Source organism: Vicugna pacos, chromosome 6 (genome assembly GCF_048564905.1).
Source record: "Vicugna pacos chromosome 6, VicPac4, whole genome shotgun sequence".
Taxonomy (NCBI): domain Eukaryota; kingdom Metazoa; phylum Chordata; class Mammalia; order Artiodactyla; family Camelidae; genus Vicugna; species Vicugna pacos.
In genome coordinates, this window is record NC_132992.1 from 21614713 (window position 1) to 21629803 (window position 15091).

At 32.8% G+C, this 15091-nt stretch overlaps 1 protein-coding gene across 1 annotated transcript in view; it reads left to right on the forward strand.

Moving 5' to 3' along the window:
- UBR1 (ubiquitin protein ligase E3 component n-recognin 1) overlaps positions 1–15091 on the forward strand; it is a 113453-nt gene that overhangs the window by 42792 nt on the left and 55570 nt on the right. Inside the window, exons 14-23 of the mRNA XM_031672882.2 lie at positions 337–465; positions 3175–3355; positions 5364–5425; positions 5699–5809; positions 7188–7253; positions 7505–7606; positions 9232–9295; positions 11455–11579; positions 13807–13859; positions 14941–15043. Coding sequence (XP_031528742.1) covers positions 337–465; positions 3175–3355; positions 5364–5425; positions 5699–5809; positions 7188–7253; positions 7505–7606; positions 9232–9295; positions 11455–11579; positions 13807–13859; positions 14941–15043 — 996 coding nt within the window. The remainder of the gene's footprint in view (positions 1–336; positions 466–3174; positions 3356–5363; positions 5426–5698; positions 5810–7187; positions 7254–7504; positions 7607–9231; positions 9296–11454; positions 11580–13806; positions 13860–14940; positions 15044–15091) is intronic.

Below are 15091 nucleotides of genomic sequence, written 5' to 3' on the forward strand. Positions count from 1 at the left end.
CTATTGTATTTATTGACGCTTACCATGTGATACTATAGTAACCACTTTCATGCATTATTCCTTTTGAGCATCATAGCAATCTTACGAGGTAGTTACTGTTATTATTGCCATTTTACATATAAGGGAATCATAGCTTAGAAATAACTTGTCCAGGACCACACAGCTAGAAAGTGACAGATTTAGGACTTGAATCCATGTGTTCTGACCCAGTATAATAGCCCACATTAAAAAATCTATGCAAATATATGAATATGAATTCTGATGATTTTACATTTTGCCAATAGAGAACTAAAGAAGGAGAGCCTGTTTGTATGTGTTAACGCTCTTTTCTGTCAGGGAATGGAAGAAATCAGAAGACAGGTGGGACAACACATAGAAGTGGATCCTGACTGGGAGGCTGCCATTGCTATACAGATGCAGTTGAAGAATATTTTACTCATGTTCCAAGAGTGGTGTGCTTGTGATGTAAGTAAAATTTATTAATAGGATCAGTGCCTTTTTGAGCACACTAATGGTTCTAAATAGTATAGTTTTATGTTGCAGCTTCCTTGATGTAAAGTTTTATCATTTAAGTAGTTTCAAGTGTATTTGAATTTGTCTTATTAAATTTGCAGTTTTTCACACTTACTTAGAAAACATTCTCCATGGTAGTTTCATTTACCTTTGTGAATAGTGGAATTTAAAAAGTAAAACATACTAATTAATCAGTCAATTAATTAAATTTGTTTCCTTGGATATGAATATTAATAATATAAAAATTAAGACCACTTAGACTTAAATATTTCAGCAATGGAGAGGAGTAGATATTTATTCTATCAAGAGCCTTGGTAAGTGTGTTAAACCATGAAGAAAACTAATTTTAAAATACAGAACTAATGTTTTTCCTTAAGCAATAATTTTAGACCATAACCCTCTTTAAACACACAACCTTACCCCAGATTTCCTTTTGAGAAGATGACCTCATTTATTGCTGTTCTGAGAAAATTGACTTTTATATAAATCAAATTCTTTCATCTTTCTAGTTTCTCTGTACTTCTCACCATAGTCTACTCACCAAGTTTCTCTATATCTTTACTATTGATCTCTTTAAAAAAAAAACTCTTTCTTTCTAAAACGAATGTCTTTACCTCGGCTCTTGGTCCCAGCCTGTATTAGTTCTTTGTGGAATTTGCTTCCTGAGTTGTCTTCTCTGGTATTTCCCACGCTTTCTTTTCATCTGCCTGTAAACAAAAGGTTCTCCTATAAAACAAGAGTAAAAGCCCCTTTACTTGTCATTGTTACCTCTTAAACTGTGTACTCTCTTTTTTCTCTTTTTTTCTGCTCCACCACCAGCAACTGATCACTTGTTCAGAGTGGCACTCATGCTCACAGACACAATATAGACTTTAATCTAGCACAGTATAGCTTTATAGAACAGTAAGGTCAGGAAATATGGTCCAGCAACTACCATAGCACATTTTCTTTTGTCTCCCTTCAGCTTTACAGAAGGCATGCTTAATTGCTGGAAATGAGGTCAAAGTGTGTGGTGTTCATCTTGACATCTGCCAAACCTTCTGAAGTGATCTACATTTACTGTCACCACTCTTCAGCTTCTGAAGCTTCTTTAGAATTTGGCTTTTGCCCCTACCAATTGACAGGGATTGCTTTCTGAAAAAATTTCAAAGAATGTATTTAGTAACCAAATTCAGAGGTCTTTTCTAAATCCCCACCATCCTTAAATGTCTGTGGCATTATATTCTTTTGAGTACCTTTATCTTTTTGAAACTCTCTTTCCCCCTGATTTTCACAAACCTGCTTATCCTATGTTTCTATTATTGATTACCCATTTTAATCAGTGATTACCTCTTTTCCCTCAATTCCTTCTGCCTACTAAATGAGACATTTCCCAATTTTCTCTTCTCCTTCTTACAGATCTTTTATTTCTGCCACCTCAATTAAAACTTCATTCTTTCGCAAGCTATAGTATCACTTCTGTTTGTGTGCTAGACATTACTGCTTAGATCTTAATTTTGTATTTCAAACTCAGAGTGTATTAGATTGGTTTGTCATCATTTCCTTCTACTCCCAGCTTGCATTTTGTCTTCTTGACTTCCCTTGTTCTATTCATGACATCATGATTGATAAATTCATTCATACAGGAAATCTCAGAGCCTCTAAGTTCTTTACGTTAGATGTTAACAGACTTTTGAGGGGAAAAAAAGTTTTGTGTTCACGTAAGATTGAGAAATGCTAGATTAAACAAAATCAAACATGATTTTGAGCCACTGAATTTCTCAAATCCTTTAATTAATTACTGCGCTGATTTCTAAGAGGGATAGTCCCAAAACTTATTTGACTGTAGAATTCCTTTTTCAAGATAAAATCAGCGTGAGAAACACCCTTAAAAAGTGCCCTTTGACTCTTCTCCCTGCCATACTCACCCAGATTTGAATCTTCCTTATCCTGAATTTATTTTGTAATACTTATTTCCTATGGGTTTATTCTCTTTCACCTTGAGTGCCCCTACTCTAGTTGAGACCCTAATTACCTTACACTTAAACTTTGTAATAATCTTTTCGTTGGTTTCCTTGTCTTCTAACATTACCCTCTCTAATCTATCATCTTCAGTGATACCCATTAATTCTTTTTGAAGCAGTACATTTACTACATTATTGTACTTCAGACACTCTCAGTATACTCATATTCACATGGCAATGCCAAGGCATATTTCCAGTTTAATTGTTCACTAATTCTGTCTGTAAACCCTTTGATTTACCTAGTTTTTGTTCCTTTTCACTGCCTGAACAGGAGTTGTACTTCTCCTTTTTTCTCTGTTTATTCTGTATCTCTGCTTACAGTGCCACTATCTCCTTATCTTTTCCCCCATACTTAAATTCTGCATATTCTTTTAGACCCCACTCAAAAACTGCTTTTATGAATATATATTCCCAATTGTTTGTGGCTTTTCCTCCTTTTACGTTAATTATGTTATACCATTTACATGACTTAAATTTTTTTTACTCTGTGTGTGTGTGTCTGTCTGTCTGTCTATGTATTTCCTATTTGCAGATCCTGTTGAGGTAGCTCTAGTAATACATACAACAGTTTTGTGCTTGTATTTAGAAAATACTTATTTGAATGTCGTGGCAAGGTAGTTAAGTTTTCAATTCATTTGAGTTTTTATTTTCCTTTTAGGAAGAACTCTTACTAGTGGCTTATAAAGAATGTCACAAAGCTGTGATGAGGTGTAGTACAAGTTTCTTATCTAGTAGCAAAACAGTAGTACAACTGTGTGGTCATACTTTGGAAACTAAATCCTACAGAGTATCTGAAGATCTTGTAAGCATACATCTGCCACTCTCTCGGACTCTTGCTGGTGAGTGTTTTTTGGTTTTTGCGTGTTTCTGTTAGCTTTGTTTTCTAGATATTCCTATTAGAATCAGTTCTGTTGGTGTTCTATGCTGAGACATGCTCAGATCAGATAAGAGCTGTCACTGACCATCAAAGCATTATCACCAGAACATCCTTCTAAGGATGCTTGTTTACTTGGGCCTTTCATTATCTGGGTCAACTAATGGATCCTTGTAGTATATACTTAAGGACTAACTTGATAACTCATTTCCTACCCAAACTTAAGTATACTAAAATCTTGTTGCTGGTTTTTAACCCTCTTCTCTGTGTGTTTTCTGTGTCACTGTTCCTTTCACTACTAAAAGAAAAAAATCATAGCTTTTCTTAAATCATTCTTTAATATACATTTCCATGTAAATTGGCCCTATCAGTTTCTTTTTTTTTTATAACAATTTTATGGAAGTGTATATATATGTTTTATTGTAGTAGAATATGCATAGCATAAAATTTAAACCATCTGAACCTTTTTTAAGTGTGTAGTTCAGTGGTATTAAGTATATTCATGTTGTTATACAACCATCAGCACCATCCATATCTAGAATTTTTTTCATCTTCCCAAACTGAAATTTTTGTACCCATTCAACATAATTCCTTGTTCCCTGCTCCTTACAGTTCCTGGCTTTCTGCCTCTATGACTTGACTACTCTAAGTACCTCATTTAAGTGAAATCATACACATATCCTTTTATAACTGGCTTATTTCACTTAGCATGATATCCTTGGAGTTTATCCATGTTGTAGCATGTGTCAGATTTCCTCCACTTTTAAGGTTAAATAATATTCCATAGTGTGTGTGTGTGTGTGTGTGTGTGTGTGTGTGTATGTATACACACACACACCACATTTTGTTTATCTATTCATCCTCCAATCGATGCTTGGGCTGCTTCCATCTTTTGACTGTTGATGAATAATGTTGCCATTAACACAAGTGTCCAAATATCCGTTTGAGTCCTTGTTTTCAGTTCTTTGGGGTATATACCCATAAAGTGGAATTGCTGGATCATAAGGTAATTCTACTTTTTAATTTTGGGGAAAACCACCATACTGTTTTCTATAGCAGTTGCACCATTTTTCATTTCCAGTAGCAGTGTACAAAGATTCCAGTTTCTCTGCATCCTCATCAACACTTGTTATTTTCTGTTTTTTCTTAATAGCCATCCTGGTGAATGTGAAGTGGTATCTCCTTTTGGTTTTGATTTGCATTTCCCTAATGATTAGTGATACTGAGTATTTTTGCCTGTACTTATTGGCCATATATATGTCTTTTTTGAAGAAATGTCTGTTCAAGTTCTTTGTCTATTTTTTAACCAGATGTTGTTGTTGTTAAGTTGTTGGAGCTTTTATATATTCTGAATATTAACGGCTTATCAAATGTATGATTTACAGATATTTTCTCCCATTCTGTGGATTGCCTTTCACTCTGTTGGTAGTGTCCTTTCATACACAAAAGTTTTTAATTTTGATGTAGTCTAATTTATTTTTCCTCTGGTTTCCTGTGCTTTTGGTGTCATATCCAAGACATTATTGCCAAATCCAATATTGTAAAGCTTTTTCCCTGTGTTATCTTCTAAGAGTTTTATAATTTAACTCTTATGTTTAGGTCTTGGATTCATTTTTAGTTAATTTTTGTATGTGGTATAATTGACATAGTTTTATGTCACTTCTGCTTTTATAAAAAGAAATACTTAGTTTTCATTTCTTTTGATGCTTGGTTAAGAGCAGAATAAGCATTTCTTAAGCAGCAGCATATTATTTTTATATAATGTATAAGCACACCTTACACAATGTATGACTTTAAATATATTAGTAATACTGTTTGAAAATTAGAAATCAGAAGTTTGCATTCTAGGATATCACTCTAAATTCAATAAATATATATTTAAATCTCTAAAGTTTTCAAACTTGATAAGTTAACTAGGAAATAAATTAGCTGGATTTATTGCTTTCTCATTTTTCTCCTTTTTTACCCTTTAGGTCTTCATGTGCGTTTAAGCAGGCTGGGTGCTGTTTCAAGACTTCATGAATTTGTGCCTTTTGTGAGTGACTCTTGTCGATTTGCTTATATCCTCTTTCTAAACATCTCTTGGTTGATGAGTGGGAAGAAAAAAAATACATCGAAACCCACCTAAATAATTCCCAATTAGTAATTTTACTATTATATGGTAGAACATTAAAATCTGAATCATGGGGACTTGGAGTCATCTAGTTTAAGCCTTTCCATTTTACAGATGAGAAAACTGAGGAATCTGTAGTGCCATAATGTCCAAGCCCTCTGAGAAATAATGAAATTAGATCTCAATCTGTTTCAGGAGGATTTTCAAGTAGAGGTACTAGTGGAATATCCTTTGCGTTGTCTGGTATTGGTTGCCCAGGTTGTTGCTGAGATGTGGCGAAGAAATGGACTCTCCCTCATTAGCCAGGTATGACAAGGCCTATTATTCACATTATGAATGTGTTTATTTTCTGACTGTTTTTTCTTTTTTTTTCTTTCTATTTTTTTTTATTGAGTTATAGTCAGTTCACAATGTTGTGTCAATTTCCAGTGTAGAGCACAATATTTCAGTTATACATGAACATATACATATTCATTGTCTCATTCTTTTTCACTGTGAGCTACCACAAAATCTTGCATATATTTCCCTGTGCTATACAGTATAATCTTGTTTATCTATTCTACATATGTCTGTCAGTATCTACAAATTTCAAACTTCCAGTCTGTCCCTTCCTACCCCTCTACCCCTTGGCAACTACAAGTTTGTATTCTATGTCTATGAGTCTGTTTCTGTTTTGTATTTATGTTCATTTCTTTCTTTCTTTCTTTCTTTCTTTCTTTCTTTCTTTCTTTCTTTCTTTCTTTCTTTCTTTCTTCCTTCCTTCCTTCCTTCCTTCCTTCCTTCCTTCCTTCCATCCTTTTCTCGCTTTCTCGCTTTCTCCCTGCCTACCTGCCTTCCTGCCTTTCTTTCTTTCTTTCTTTCTTTTTAAATTCCACATATGAGTGATCTCATACGGTATTTTTCTTTCTTTTTCTGGCTTACTTCACTTAGAATGACCTTCTCCAGGGACATCCATGTTGCTGCAAATGGCATTATGTTGTTTTTTTATGGCTAAGTTGATTATTTTTTCTTTTATACATTTACCTTGGATTTTGCTGAGTATTTTTGTTTTCTGTTCTCTTGTATAAACTCCAAAATGAAAATTCTAGTGACCATATAGACCTTGTTTCTATCCTTGTCTGTAGTGGAGAGATGAGGTGAATAGTGGAAAAAATGAGGTGAAAGCCAGTAGTACCACGAGAAACCTTCCCAGTAACATGTCTCTTCTGAAGACTACCTTACTTGGGGACCTGTAACCTTCCCACCACCTATATTAATTCAAGGCCATTTCACAATTTTTCCTTCTGTTTTGGAGTGGATAAGGAGAAGTTTCCTTTTTCCTAAAAGGTAGAGAAACAGTACTTATAAAGATACCACTTGAGAAAAACGGTGTTATGATTGATTGTCGAAATTGGTTCACTTTTATTGAAGTGTACATTTTAAACTTAGGGGAAGTAAATTCTTTTGTTATGAATATTGAAAGTAATAACTAGTGTAGAACATTTTTAACTGAATTATTTTCATGCCATATTTCCTCACTTCCTCACAAATCCCTTAAAATGATTTACAGATTTATAGCTAATTTTTTGCCACCAAGGAGTTCTTGGGGTTTCTAGTTTAGAGGAAGTTTTAAGAATAGTTTTTGTTGAGAATTGTCTTTGAAATAAAGATACTTTTAGCTTCGATTCTACCTTTTATTTTATAGGTGTTTTATTACCAAGATGTTAAGTGCAGAGAAGAAATGTATGATAAAGATATCATCATGCTTCAGGTACCTATTTAAATTAATTCTGAGACTCATCTTAACCTTCCTAGATTCCTTGTAATAAGAGAAGATATTGTAATTATTGTTAACTTTACTTAAATTTTTCTAACTGTTGAAATGAATATAGTGTCATAGAAATGGAAGGGACTACTACATCATCTTTTGCAGACTTCATAGTTTTTTCTGGTAGTTCTCCTAGAGACAAAATATTTCTCCATTTAATACATGACAACTGTGGTACTTGATTTCTTTCACAGATTGGTGCATCTTTAATGGATCCCAACAAGTTCTTGTTACTGGTACTTCAAAGATATGAACTTGCTGATGCTTTTCACAAGGTCGTATCCACAAAAGACCAGGTAAGGGACAGAAACTGTTATATGAATTAATTCCAAGGGAAATACTGTTGCTACCAATTTTAATCACATTTAAGATTTTGTGTATATCTCTAAAAATCATTCACATACATACAACATGCATATATTTCTACACACATGTACTCTTTTTACTCTATAAAAATTAGAATTCAGTTGGCCCTCCATATCCATGGATGCAGAGTCCTGACTGTACTAACCATGTTATATAAGAGACTTGAACATCCTTGGATTTTGGTATCTGCAGTGGTCCTGGAACCAATCCTCTGTAGATACTGAAGGATGATTGTATACCGATTAACAAGGAGGAGAAGAGAAATCACATGAAGCACTATCTCCTAGAAGTGATCACTTTTAAAGTGCTGGTGTCTCATTTGTTTTTAAAGCAAAAATTGAGTCTTTTGTATTTTGTCATTTGCTACCTGTGCTTAATGAAATATTGTGATAGGTTTTTTCTTGCCACTGATATACAGTTACACCATCTTTTTTTTGCATCATAATTTTTGAAGGCTGTATAGTATTGCACTATATGGATGCATTATGCTTTAGGCCCCTATTTCTGAAGAGGTTTCTAGTTTTTTAGTCTCTGCACCTCAAGGTTTAAACACTTGTCTAATTACTTTGTTAAGATAAATTCTTAGAAGTGGATTTGCTGGAGAATACAAAATGCTCTTTTTTTAATACTCTGAATACACACTGTCATATTGCTCTCAGAAGACTGTTCCAATTTAAGCTCTCTCTAGCAGTATATACACCTGTAATGGCACTAGTATTTTCAATCTTTGTTGATTGGATAGGTGAAAGATGAGGTTTAATTTTCATCTGCAGTTCTGTAGTTAGCAGTGAGGTTGACACTGTTCCCATGATTTTTGGCCTTTTTTCCCCTTTTTGGTTGTGAATTATTTGTTCCTGTTCTTTACCCTTTTCCTGTCTTTGTAAAAGTTCCTCATTTGATAAGGATAATAATTCTCATTTGTTGTATTTGTTGCATTTTTTGAAGTCATAATTTGTCTCATGAACTTTGTCACATCTTCATTGTTTTAATATTTGATATCAGTTTATAAAGTAGCCTTTGACTACTTTGAATTTGTGAATCACATTATTTTATTCTTTCAAATTAGAAGTCACTTGCAAAGAACCAAAGGATAGCATATAAAATACAAAGTTAATTTTTAGTCATGTTTCATATTCAGTGAAAATGAATATTTAACTTACTGTAGTATTTAAATAACAGGTGTGTTAGGGAAGGATACTCTCACCATAACTGTTAGTTGTCTGTTTGAAGCCACTGGCTCACCAACCCAGGTAAGAAGGAAGCCAATCATAGAGGAGAAGTTAAAGACTAGAATGCCGTTGTTGATTTAAGGCTAAATGGGGAGTAGTGATAATGAAAACAATAATATATAACAGCTATTATTGAGCTCTTGTTACATGCCAGGTATTGTTAATCTTAACGAATTTGATGTCAAAAAAGGGAAATATTCACCTCTGTTGCTGTGATCTGAAAGAAAATACTGGATTGATTGGACAATGACTCTGATCAAGAAATGTATGTTTTATGGAGGTTTTTGGTTCTTATGTAACTAATTTTTTCTTTTACAATTATATAGGATTTGATTAAACAGTATAATACCTTAATAGAAGAAATGCTTCAAGTCCTCATCTATATTGTGGGTAAGATTAAAACATGTTTTGAAGTAGAAGATGGTTTACTTTTCAGAAAAAACATTTATAAGAACTATAAGTTCTTCTTCTCCCAAATACAGCTGAGAGTATTAGAGATTAATGTGACTAATGTGATTGATACATTTAGAAACTCACTTTTTAAAAAAGCACACCTATTACCACTTCATTTTTCAATACCTGACTTGTAATTGTTTGGACTTGTTTAGAAGAGATCTTGGGATATAGTTATCTTAGAACCATAGATGAAAAATACATTGAATGCTAGAAGTTTTATATGTATATTAAATTTCAATGTAACATAGGTCTAAGTAAGATATATTCTCACTGGGTCATTCTATTAAATTGCTTTGTGCAAATGTTGGCCATACTTTTACTTTGTATATTCTATTTTATAGTTTCTGTTGATTTTACCAGCTAAGTAAAAGTTCTTAACTTCTCATTCTGGCTCTTGTTTCTTATGTTACTGCAGGAGACACTGCATTGTATTAATAGTTCTTAATGAGAATTCTAGCCATTAGCCAAATCAGAAAATATGGCATCGTTTTGTTTTTTGTCATGGATTTAGTTTGTTTCAGCAGGAATTGGGGTAGACCTTCATTGTTGAGATATAAATCTTCCAGGCACTAACTCTTCTGGAATAACTCCAGAGTGTTGCATAGGAATCTGCTGAAAAAAAATAGACAAAAATGTGTAAAAGATTTTAAGTTGATGATATACTTTATTAAATTACAAAACTTGGAATTTTTGTGTTTGTTCTTGGGATACTTTATGAAGAATTTCTAATATTATACTATATTTTTTGCTGTTTTATGTTTTTACTATTTATTATTCCTACTGTTATTTTGCTCTTGTTGTGTTTACCCAAATTCATTGGGTATTTCCTTCTATGTGATTTGATTTTTAATTAATACTTGCTACATTCCTGAGTATAAGTTTATTACTTTTTGGAGTCAACATTTTTAAAAGGGGTGTGTGTGTGTGTGTACGTGTATGTGTGTGTGTGTGTGTGTGTGTGTATTACATAATTTGAGGTTTTATATATATTATAAATATATTACATATATTATATATATATAAAACCTCAAATTATATAATGATGAAAACATTAAGAAATAGCAAAAGAGTTGGATTAGGAATCAGAAGATCTAGCCTTGGCCTTGCTATAAATCTGTCAAGAGCATGCCATTTACATTTTTAGGGTCTCAAATTCCTGATTTGTAAAATGTGAAAATAATCTGCATGATCTCTAAGGTTCTTTCTAACATTGAGCTTATAGAGGATATTGGTTGTGGTGGGAAAAAATTGAAAATTACAAAGTGTTTTACAACTGTAAAGAGGAACAAATCTGTTGGAAGTGAATTAACTTAACAAAATGTCATTTTTTGGCTAATTTGTCAAATTCATCAAATCTCTTAGGCAAAAAATTCCTGTCATCTTAATAACCCTCTTGTGGATATCACAGGCCTTTGTACACATGTTGTAGTATTGAAAATCAGCAGTGACGTAAGGTCAAGTATTGTAAGCCTTCTTTAGGCAATGGGAATTAGATGTTGACACCAGTGAAGTTCATGTAGTTAATTTGGCTATTTTCTCTCTCCATTTGACAGTTTATTGAGATGAAAAAGGGAAACCTGGTCATGTACGCATTTTAGGTACATCATCCATTCCTGCTACATATTACTGTTTTGACATTTAACTTGTAAAGACATTTTAAAGTATTTTGTTTTTCAGTTTTCACTTTTTTCTTTCTTAAATAACAAGTAGAGACAAAATTGAGAAAGATCTTGAAAGAAAAGCTATTGTTCAGTGATGGCCACTGTTCATTCAATGCCATCTTCCTTGTTTTCTGGACTAGAAACACATGCTAATTTAATCGAAGGCCCTTGTTTACAATGTGTGAGTGTGTGTAAGTATACTTGTATGTGTGTGTGTGCGTGTGTGTGTTTAACAGAAGGCTTTTTCTTCCTATCTCTTTTTTTTTTTCCTTCCTCTTGAAGCAAATAGACTTTTACTGTTCAGATTTAAGAACATGTTCAAATAATTTTTGGGTGCTCTCTCAGAGATTTAATTTAATGTAATGTTCTTGATGGAAAGAGTTTAAATGGAAAGTAATTAATTTTCTTTTTTCTTTTCATTGTTTGCATTAGGAGAGCGTTATGTACCTGGAGTAGGAAATGTGACCAAAGAAGAGGTCACAATGAGAGAAATTACTCACTTGCTTTGTATTGAACCCATGCCACACAGTGCCATTGCCAAAAATTTACCTGAGAATGTAAGTCCAGTTTTGTTTTTCACTCCATTTTACCTCAAGATGGGATCATTTTTTCTTTTTCTTTTTCTTTAATTGGAGGCTACTTCAGAGTTTTAGGAAATTTTCAGATATAAAACTATCACTATTAATTTATTAGTGGCATAATCTTTAATTCTGGGCTCTTGGTCATTAGGAAACATTTTGGCTATTTGGAAAACATATCAGAGTGAGAAACTCTGATTTTTTACTTACTTAAAAATAAGATTTCTCCAAAGGAAAAGGGGGCCTCCTGAAATACTAGGACAGTTTGAGTGATGTGTTAGTCAGAGTCTTCTGAGAAGCAGATGTCAAGACGAAACATTTAAGATTTTGTTAGTAACAGTGACTATGAGAGAAGTGGTAAGGAAGCTGGGAAAGGGTAGGGGAGTCAGATTGTGATGCAAGACTTACTGCAGGTGAAGGAAAAAGGGAAGACTAGACTGCTAGGTAGTCTAATGCCTTCCTGTGTCTCCCAGAGTGAGCCTGCATTAGTATCTCTCTTCCTGTAAGTGGAGGTCTGCAGGGTGCATTCTCATGGCTGCCACAGGTGATATTTTTGTTTTTGTATATACTGATATTGAAGTGATAATCCTAAAGATTATGGGTCATACTTTTTACCCTGAGATTTAATTAAGAATTTGAACAGTGATTCTTAAAAGAGATTAGACTTACCTGTTCTACAGAGGCTTTCCAGAGAAGTAAAATAGAGATTAACCTTTGACTGTTGGTCATTTTTCTTCCAAAATATCTGTTTCTTTTTCTAGTTTCATTGTTAGCCGGTTCTCAACCTTTAATCCTTTAAGTGTATCACCTTTATAATTTCTGCACATTCATTTACCAATTTTATGATTATTAATACATTTTTAAGTCAGTTTACTTAAATTTTTCCTTAGTATCTTTCTAAGCAGTAATACAATGAAATAGTAGATTTGACATTCTAGATTATTTTCCTCCTAATGCATGTTAAAATAAGAGAATAACTAATATTCAAGAATTTAAAAATACATAACTTGGTGCCTCCTAAAATAATTTCGCATAGCAATAGTAATGAACATACCATGCTTTACCAAAAAAGAAAATGCGTTAGTGCATACCCTCACTTTTCATTGCTTATGTCAAGTACATTTTTTTTTAAAGAATGCTAAATTTCTTAACTTTAGCAAGACTTTAGGAATCTGTGAACTCACTATAGTATCTTGACTGGATCCTTATGCTGATTTTAAATAACTACGTTTAAAAAAAAATTCCTCGTTCAAGGAAAAGTTCAGGCAAATCAGAAAAAAAATTATTACAATTGTAGAAGCCAGAATACATTTGGACATCTGCATACATGTTTTGCTGTAAGATCCCATTTGTTTGTTCCCTTGGTTTTAGGAATTAATACAACATGGACATGTGCTTAAATGATATGGGTGATGAACATAGAACATAAAGAAAGCTCTTTTTCTTTGAATTATTAATTGGTTGTATTTGTATACATGCATGAAGAAAAATTTAGATTAAATTTCTTCCTTCAGCAGTTTGTATATAGACCTCTGTTGAGAAAGTGGTCCCTTAAAACAAAGCCAGTTGGTTCTAGAACTAATTTTTTAATATTGGAAATTGATTTTTTTAAAAATTAGGTTTATTTACTTATCTTTTTTAAACTTTTTTTATTAAGTTATAGTCATTTTACAATGTGTCAAATTCCAGTGTAGAGCACAATTTTTCAGTTATACACGAACATACATATATTCATTGTCTCATTTTTTTTTCTCTGAGCTACCACAAGATCTTGTATATATTGATTTTTTTTATTGTTTACTAAACACTTCAAGAATGCTGTTAAAGTATATTTCATAGACTCACAGACATAGGAAACAAACTGGTTACCAGGAGAGGTGGAGGAGGGTATAGAGTGGGGATTTGGGATTGATGAATACACGTTACTATATGTGAAGTGGATAAACAGTAAGAACTGTACTACTGTATAGTACAGGGAAGTATATTCAATTTCTTGTAATGAGCCGTAATGGAAAAGAAACTGAATATATATATGTATGTATGTATATGTATAACTGAATCGCTTTGCTGTACACCTGAAACTAACGTACATCGACCATACTTCAATAAAAAATAAGAATTAAAACAAAAGTGTATTTCAGTTCACAGTAAGAGAAGATAGAGTCATTACATGAAGGTAAAAATGACAAAAATATTGTTTCAACAGGAAAATAATGAAACTGGCTTAGAGAACGTCATAAACAAAGTGGCCACATTTAAGTAAGTACTTCATATTTATGCTTATTCTGAGAGGTAGAACTATCTTTGTTCTTGTGCTTTGGATACTTTGTAGAAGCTCTGAAGTGCTTGCCTGAACTCCCAAGAACAAGGATGGGGTACAGACACAGAAAGGGTGAGAATAGGGAGCACACAGTAGGCACTTAGTACATGTATGTTGAAGAAATGAATATTTTGGGGAGGTGAATGAAAGATACCCATTTGTGATATTAGGCGACTAAGTAAACGAAGAAACCTTTCTGGTAATCTCTTTCCCATCAATTCCAAGCCATGACTTCATTTATTCTGTTAAATTTTTATATACTAATTTTAGAATTTTCTGTACTAGAATTAAAACATTGTTTTATAATCCTTTGATTCTTTGAGATATGTAAAATGAAAATAAGATTTTAAGTGTATTCTTGAAATTTAAAAAATAAATAGTGAATTTCTTCTTGTTGTAATTGTTTTTACAGATAAATTGCTAGTTTCAAATAACTTTAAAAATAGGAATTTTTTTGTTGCTCTACTAATGTTCAGTGAAATATTTCACTTACTTTACTTGAGACCAAAAGCTGTTTAATGTGCAGAACAAATATGGTGGACTCCTTTTGGCCTCATTGCTTTTTCCATATAGTTCAAAATAGAGGATTCTCCACCATATTTTCATTTACAGTTTGCCAAGGACATGGTATCTTACCACCATTTTAGATTTGGCTTTAGACAATACAAGCTTTAGTTGAACAGACAGTCTTAGGCTTCAGAGGCAAAAAGGAAACCTTACAGATTTAAGTATGTAGATCTGAGATCAGATTGACATAGTATGAAATAAACTTTTTCAGATTTGTTTGAATTTCATAATTATGAAACACAACAGCTGTTATCAGAACTTTGAGCTTACAGTGTAGATTTTTAGTTTTACTCTTGAAATATGTCTTTTTCAGGTTAAGCAAACTGAATGAGATATGATTCTGTTTTCTTCCTCTGAATTTTGACTTTTAGATTAATTTTTAAGTTCTAATTTTGTCTGTATTCTATACTTCAAGAGCGCTGCAGTACCTCTCTGTATTTTCTGTCTTTTTAGGAAACCAGGTGTATCAGGCCATGGAGTTTATGAACTGAAAGATGAATCATTGAAAGACTTCAATATGTACTTTTATCATTACTCTAAAACACAGCATAGCAAGGTATGAAGTTACTCTCTTCAGTAAATAAACCTCAAATGCTTTATGCTT